The sequence below is a fragment of the Micropterus salmoides genome, unplaced genomic scaffold, assembly GCF_014851395.1.
Source record: "Micropterus salmoides isolate LMB-PRFRI ecotype aquatic unplaced genomic scaffold, ASM1485139v1 Ms_hic_scaffold_2740, whole genome shotgun sequence".
Taxonomy (NCBI): Eukaryota; Metazoa; Chordata; class Actinopteri; order Centrarchiformes; family Centrarchidae; genus Micropterus; species Micropterus salmoides.
Window position 1 is genome coordinate 16,702 of NW_024041974.1, and position 8,491 is coordinate 25,192.

At 42.1% G+C, this 8,491-nt stretch overlaps 1 protein-coding gene across 1 annotated transcript; it reads left to right on the forward strand.

Annotated features, from left to right (window-relative positions):
- Window positions 1-620: 620 nt before the first annotated feature.
- Window positions 621-8,469, forward strand: LOC119881844 (myomegalin-like; the record flags this gene model as incomplete). Its single annotated transcript, XM_038691949.1, has 5 exons — window positions 621-1,013; window positions 3,249-3,325; window positions 7,809-7,932; window positions 8,115-8,274; window positions 8,411-8,469. Coding segments are annotated over exons 1-5 (603 nt in total), but the record flags the coding sequence as incomplete, so codon positions are not given.
- Between the last annotated feature and the right edge of the window lie 22 nt (window positions 8,470-8,491).

Consider the following 8,491-nt stretch of genomic DNA (forward strand, 5'->3'; position numbering starts at 1 on the left):
TTTTCACTGGCTGTAATTCTTATCGATCGCTCCACTGGTACCTCTGTTTGTTAGGGTATTTTGAACAGCTTGCTTCACATTCATGTTAATCAGTCCAGTTCACTGATCTGTATCAGTACAACTTGTTCCTGTCATTGTTGTTGGAGGGCATACGCTTCAGTTAAAAGTCATAAACCACATTGTTGTTGAATACAGGTTCTGCAGTGCCCAACCATTCACTACCTATGAAGTTTTTGCAGCTGGGTAACACCACTCTTTAGCCGCCTTTGCTTTAGGGAGACAACTGTCATTTTTTGCAAGACGAGCAGAGGTTTTCTTAATTTTTCTCTCTAACAAATGACCTATGCTGTAGTCCACCACCCTAATTAAACAAAGGTCAGATGGAAGGAAAACACACTGATCAAGTCTCCCACACATTCACAAGTCTGAATGTTACAGCAGCTCAGCACTTGTGCCTGTTATCAACACACACACACACAGACAGACACACACTCTCGCTCTACTGTCTCAGATTCTTGGCATGACTCCTGAGGGTAAAAAAGGAAACATCCCCTTGCCCCCTCTCCCCTCCCATATCCCCTGTTGCCAGCCTGTGGGCCATCCCCGACCCTCCTGTGACAAATCCAAACTGAGAGGAGCTCATGTCAACTTTATGTTTTGACCACGACTGTGTTCTTGTTCCTGCCTGTTGATGTGTGACGGCAGGACCGAGCACAGACCTGATCTCTTTTCCCTATTGTCTGGATAGCTTGATTCTTTAGTCAGGACAGCTCTGATTCTCTTCAGCCCTGTCTTTTCACATATTATGCCGTACTAAATGGGGGGCTGCGATGCCCCCTACAGAGGAGCCACCTGTCATCATGTCTAACTCTGCTTTCCGCGGTTGCCGCACTATCTCGCAGCACCTGAACGACCTGAAGAAGGAGAACTTCAGCCTGAAGCTCAGGATCTACTTCCTGGAGGAGAAGATCCAGCAGAAGTTTGAGGAGAGCAGCGATGATGTGCACAAGAGGGTGAGTGAAAAAATTCATCTGTGAATGAAAGGACTGATGATGCAATGCATGCAGGGAATCATTCAAAATCCTCTGTGTCTGCATGCACTATGAAAGTGAGAGCTGCAGGTTTGTACTGACAGTTATTAGTACTGACAGCAGGTCTCAGGCTGCTCAGCAACAGTTCATACAGTCTGCCAGTCAGAAGTTTTTGCATTTGAGGATGACTGGGACTCAGAGGCTGCAAGCTACAGTTTGTCTCAAAACTTTCAAAGTCTCTCAGCCGCTGTGAACTCTGTGGTTTCCTCCACTGAGCTCGGAAAGTGTCTGGAGTATTTTTATTTATGAGTCTGTGAGAATTAAAGTAACAATTCACTGTCACAGTATTTACATCTACTGTGACAGTGAATAGAGAGCAGGATGATGGTGAGCCCGTTTAGATAGACACCTTCTTTAAGATGCAAAGCCTCTGATTTCAGCCGTGTTTAATATAGCAGGTAGATGAATTTGGCCAGTGGACAGAGGAGAGGGCTGTCAGAGGCCCGCTACAGGCTACAGTCTAAGAGTGAAGCTGTGGTAAACCAAAAGATGTTCAAGATGTTTTTAATCATGCAAATATATTCCATCACAGGCTACCAGTACAGCACAGGTTCACCTTTGTGTACTGTAAGCATCTATTTATTAGAACATGTATTCTCATATTACAGTAATCTGGCTCTTAGTGACAAATTTTAGTACAGTTTTTATGAAAAGAAAATCACATTTCAGACATTTGAAAGCTGTTTTGTATGATCTCATTCTGAGCTGTACTTGACACAGAGGACCCTTTTTACTGTAAACAGTGCTTCACACTGTTTCCTTCCAGAAGGAAACATGGCACCTCTGAAATGCACGAGGACATTAAACCTGGATGAAGAACAGTTGAAACTCCTCCTCCTGAATAATCTGAGTTTTCAAGGAAAATTGAAAACACATCAAACAATGCGCTTTGCCTGTTAGAACAGATGAAGGGCACAAACAGTATATCTAAGAGACCCACATGTGAGAGAATGGTTGTTTTAACTGCCCCTGCACTGTCTGTCTTTTCCTGTCGGCCACTATAGACCCAGTGACCCACATCATGTTAGCCTGAGAGCCCTCAGGCCTGCTGTTTGCATGCATGCCTGCACACTGTGCATGCCCTCTACTAGTTTAATTTCATGTGCGCACGCTGCATGAGTGTATACATGTTGCATGCGAGTATGGTAGAAGCAGCAACACCTGTGTTGTGTGTCAGCACGTCAGTAATCGGACCTTCACTACAGGAGCAGATGGGTGTACAGAAAAGTAAATCACCACTGCAGGCAGATAAACTGCACGTGAGAGACCGGACGGCCAGTTCAGTCCAGTTTGTTGCTGCGTTCAGAGCCAAAAGTTAAAAGTGGAGGTGTTGCTGGGTGCAGTGGGGGAGGAGGAGGGAGGGGAGAGTGGTGGATATTACATTGGGGCCATGGGGGGACTGCAAAGGAGACAGATACAGCAGGTGCTCATATCCCTACCAGCTATTTATAGTCCTACAGAGCTCCCTGATATACAGGTCAGCACGTGCAACCTAGGAAGCTCATTTTGTGTCTCTCTGCATTACTGAACTCCTTAGAGTGAATTATTATGCTAATACCAAGCCAATGTATCTGAAAGCTTGACAGTATAGCCTAAAATCTCTATCATAATTAATCATAATCAATTTATTAATAACCTGCCTGACCTGACCTGCTTGTTCTGATTGAGTAAGTTCTTGCAGAGATTCAGGACTGGACTTGAACTTCTGTTTATGTGTCGCTGCTTGTTGTAGCTATTATCAGTTTAACTGAAATAGATTCAAGCAATTCATTTGTTGGAAATTGTATTAAGAGTGCACCGGGAGTTTCATAATTATCAAATCATTCAATAGAGTTCATAATTCCTGGAAGGGCACATCCATTTCTTTTTCTCTTGTAAATACCTCCTGAAAACACAACAAGTCATCCCTGACATATTCTCACATTATCGCTATCAAGGTCAAAAGAAACATCATGTGATATTATCAGTGAATGTGTTTTTTACTCCCCACTACTCAACAAAATCTCAAATCTGAAATGGAATCTTCTTTAAAATACATGCAATTTTGACTTAGTATCCCACTGAGACAACCAATCAATGATTACAAATGCATAAAATCATTTAAGATGTATTCTTCTTACATAAAACACTCTTTTGTTTAATGAATCTCTTTTCCAGAACATCGAGCTGAAGGTTGAAGTGGAGAGTTTGAAAAACGAACTTGAGGAGAAACAACAGCTTCTGGACAAAGCGCTGTGAGTATTTGACTGTGTTTCACATTTCTTGACCCTCTCAGTGACCATGATTGTATTAGTTTGAGAATCCCCAGGTCTTGAAACTCCAAATGTATCTAACAAATCACTCACCCAGAGAATATTAAGCCCTCTTGAACAGTCTAAAAAATATATTCACAAGTGGGTTCAAGTATTTTGCTGCTTGTGCTGCACAGATTTGTTGAAATGCCTTTAGAGAAACCTGACAGAGAACTACAAAAACACTCTTTTCATCGCCAGTTTGATTATTTCCCATGAGTCTATCAATACATCAGAGCTTGGGCGCCCACGGGACCCGGCGGCCTCTCATCACACGCAGCCCGCTGGCCTGTAGACTCACCTAGCTATCACAACACGGACTAAGCTCTGAGGAATGCCATGTATGGACTCGCGCTGAAATGCTTTTGAAGAGGATGAAGTGGCTCTGTGTTCTGGGACAGAGGGGGGGATGAGGGTGAGGAGTCAGAGTGGGGGTGAGGTTTGTTTTGAAGGGGCAGGACATAGAGAGTAAGGCAGTAGTGAGAGGAAAGGGCAGAGGTGTCTTGTGGTTTGTTGCGTAGCTGAGTTGGGAACTATTTGAGCTCTAGCACCTGTCTGCGAGGCAGCTGTCTCTCTTTTAGCGGATCTGTGCTTTAACTCCTCTCTGCTGCAGCCTCACTCACCAAACATCAGGATGATATAAAGTCTATAACCTGTAGAATAAGTTCAGTTCCAATGTTTTTGAAAGTTTAGTGCTGATGTTTTTCTAATACCGTTTTACCGCCAAATCTTAATATTACCTAAGCATGCAGAATGTGTTATTGGTCCAGGTTTTGAGATATCAGAACTCACTAATATCTGACATTGCTGTCAACAGGATCCATTGTGACTGTTTCTTCTGTAGAAATTCTTTTAACGCCACATTACTAATACTTTTAGCGCTACAAATTTTTTGATTTTCATTGTTGTGGATGCAGAAATCTCAAATAAAGATATATCAAATCCTGGGACCATCTGTATGAATAGACACCTTACCTTTCATAAACGTGGGGAACTGATTCTTTAAGGTCAGTTTAGGTTTACATAAGAGACATGAATGTTATGCTCCTTCTTGCACGGTATTATATTAGTGCTGCAGTGTCATCCAATAATGGATTTTAAAGAGGTGGTATTCTGCTTTTTGTCTTTTTTCCCTCTCCTTTATTGAGTTTATACCTTTTTTGTGAATGTAACAGGTTTGCAAAGTTAAAAAGCCCAAAGTCCAGCCCAAAGGGAGTTCCCATCTCCCACAGAAAGCTCTGCTCTGAACTGCCTGAGAACAGCTGGTTTGTAGTCCAGCCGCTTCCCTTTCATCCCTAAATGCACATCATATAACGCTCGCCAATCGGCTACTCCGACACGCCCTCAAAAACACTGAGCTGCGGCACACACCTCTCCTCCCCCTTCCAAACACTAGCTGCCCTCCAGACAGTGAAACTTTAAAGATGAAAGAAACTTTTGTTACAGATTAATAACTCACCTCACTGAAACTCTTGCTCCATGTTGCTAAGCTGGTAAGGGGACCCAGTGATATTTCAGAGGAGACACGCCACTCAATACAACACACAATACGGGAAAGCCCGTAACAGCAAAGATGCCGGTTATCCCGCCCCTCTCGCTTGAAAGCCAAGCTTTTAACAGCCAAAGCGGGAATTGTATTTCAGCCAATCGTGTGGTTCCACTGACATAAGGGTTTATTTTATTTCTACTGCGCATGTGCAGGAGAGAAGTATAACCGGTAGAGAAAAACGCTTTTTAAACCTTATTTTGGGGCAAAGTCGTTGAACTTTCTCAGCAATTTTAATCAGATTTTACTGCAGATTCTAGTCATGTAGTTTTTATGTCCTGGCTACCAGTGAAAGTGAAGCTCTCTGGTTCTCTCCCCATTCATTCGGATAGGAGGAGCTGCAGTAATGTGCAGTATGACAAAAATATGGTGTTTTTTGAAAGTTAAACCACGTAAACCTGTCTTGCTACGACCCCTAAATAAGATTTTGAACCTGAAAATGAGCATAATACCACCTCTTTAAGGGACACTGGGCTGTCTATGCAATACGTCATATTTTTACTGGCTCATTAAAGTATGGGGATTTTCCTTATAGAAAATATTTTATTTGTTCTCACTGTGGCAACGCCCACTCAAGTGTTTCTCCATAGCCCTAGTTTGTGCACACAGATGGAATTACGCATGTATGGTAGGGAAAAGATTTTTCTGAAGGTACATTTAGAAACACTGGATTTGGTTTGTTTTGTGTCATTATTTTTCCAGTCATCATGCTAAACCCCGTCTACACTTGTATGTATTACAAGAAATGGAAAGAGAATCAACACACGTGTGGACGCCGTGAAAAACACCATTAGCTCAGTCACACTGTGTAGTCATGCAGCCAGTATACGCATAGTAATTAGTTCAATCAGTCGATTCAGCACTTCACAATCCAAATAATGAAAAGGAGCAAAGATTCCAGCCTTTGAGGAGAGTAAATGCATGTCAGAGTGGAGTTTGGGGTCAGTGCTGAAGCATTTTCTTTCTCTCTCTCTCTGCCCCGCTGTTTTATAAATAAACTCTCTGGCCACAGTTTATCACTGGAGCTCTTAGCTAGCGCCTGACTGATAGATGTGATGAGGAAAAGCGGAGTGTGACCTTCTGGCTGTTGAAGTTGCTGAGTGGTGGGGCAGTGACAGACTGGCTTTATCATAAATATCCCAGACAGAGACATTTCCCCTACTGGACTCAAAGTTCACCGTGTTTAAGTCTGCCTTGTTGTTGCCTCTGTTTTCTGTGTCTGCTTATTAGCAGGAGATCTCAAAGTTCTGTGACCAGAAAGTTAAGCAACAGCCGGAAAACGTGGTCTTTTGTAAAACCAGGTGTCTCCACAGTGGTTTATAGCGGAGGTGGGCCACCGCACCTGAACTTCAGACCTCCTCCGCTAACATCATAAGTACTTGAAATAAACATTAATTGCAAGGGGAAGGTGGGGAGGTACCAGCTCACAAATCAAATGCCACATATTGAATAAGTTGTTTAGTCTGTCGTCTACTAATCAAATTGATCATGAGATGAGACGTCAGAATCTGGATGGTTTACAATTCTGAGGAAAAGACTTAGTTTTTTGCCTCTTTAGAATAAAAATTGGATCATTCTTTGGATCAAGATAAATCTGTCACCACGTTGTTTCTACCTCATATTGTGCCGATTCCATCCATTATTCACCACATTTGGTTCTTTACATACTTGGATAAACCTGAAATGTATTTATTATTTTAAATTTTATTCCATTTCATGCCATAATTGGTTCTATCGATCAAACCTAATTAGTATAGCACCTTTCAAACAGGATTGCTCCATTCAGATGTTTTACATATGATATTGAGTTGGTTGCCAGATTCTTCTGGGTGCGGCAGATTTGAAATAAACATATTGTGCAGTTTGAACTAAATTCTGATGACAAATGCACTTTTCCACATTAAGGGATTTGAACAAATGTAATGACAGTCCAGCTATAGGTGGTGCTGCACCAATATGATTAATGGCTGAACTCAGTGCTCCATCTGACTCAGATGAAATGTTGCACCGTTCATCCTTAAACAAAGCCTCAATTTCCTCAAACAGGTCTCTCGGCCTCATTATCCATTTCCATGATCATCTATCATGGTGCAAATTCAACATTCAAGGACATTTTTTATTATTTAAATAATAAAATGCAGGGGATCGTATTGTACAATCATTGTCTTTACATTACATTTATTCATGACTGACGCTTTTATCCAAAGCGACTTACAATTGCTGTATATGTGAGAGGTCGCACGCCTCTGGAGCAACTCGGTCAGGGGTATTCAATTAAAATTCAAAGAGGTCCAGTTAGAGAAAATTTCCCAAAGTAAAGGTCCGGAACATCAGAACGACTAATTTGAGTTATTATCCAGTACTATAATATATAGTTGTGTCAAAATATATTTTAGTCAACAACTAACTGTTGCAACTAACTGTAATATTTCCCAGCTTCACCGGTGTTGTTGCTGGTGAATAGATTTGAAGCGGTTTATAGACATTGAAGTGCAGTACGTTATGACTTGTGAGACAAGTATTTGAGTCTTTTGGGAAAGACTCCTTCTAATTACACCCTGCTCAAGTGACCAGACATGATTGATTAAATAAACCCATCTGCCTCTGAAGTCAGCTGTTGAATACATTTATTATTTACTGACTTCAGAGTTTCTTCAACCAAATAAACAGTCATTGGCTTCAAAATGCATTTATATGTTATAAATATTCAATACAGTTTAGTTGGTGTTGCTTTGAATAATGTATGTTAATGCGGTCAACTGGTCTGGTAAGAAGGCCTAGAGACACCCTGTCATCAAAATGTTATATCCCTAAAAAGACAAAAAAAAATTGCAGCTTCGCTTTATAAAAAAAGGTTTTTGTCTGAAACTACAACCTCAGGTCGACGGCAGAGAGCCTGTCCAATCAGAATGAAGCAGAGCTGCAGCGTCGCCTGGCGGAGCGACAGGAAGAGATCAGCCACATGCAGGAAATCCTCGAAACCAAAGTTCAGCTGCTACAAGAGGTACACATAAATAAAAGACACATAAATACACATTCTCTCATGGAATTCATTTGTTATTGTGTGTATAAATTGGAATTAATCTTTAAGCAAGACCAGATCCCTGACAGCCAGACGTGAAGCACGTTTGCACTGATTTGATTTTTACAGTTAAGAGCTTTTCCTCCTGTTTGTGTTGCGTTCAGGAGGCCTTGCTGGCCCGAGACGAGGCTGAGCGGATGGCCTCGCTGGCGGACTCTGAGGCTCAGCGCTGCCTGGCTCTGGAGAGAGAGATGTTGGAGAGGATGGAGAGAGTGGAGGCTCAGACGGACTGCTCACCCAGCAGGCCCTGGCCGACAAAGACGGGTGACTTTAACTTTACATTTACACAAAATGGTACATTAAAAAACGTTTGTGACCCCAGTGGCTCTGGGTTAGATCTCTGAACTTCACTCCAGCTTAACCAGATCTTAACGTGTTCTCCTCTCTCTTTCTGTCTCAGGTGATCGAGGAGTTGACGCAGCAGAAACATTCATGGAGCTCCGGGTCGAGGAGCTTCAGGTTAAAGTTCACGATCTTTCTC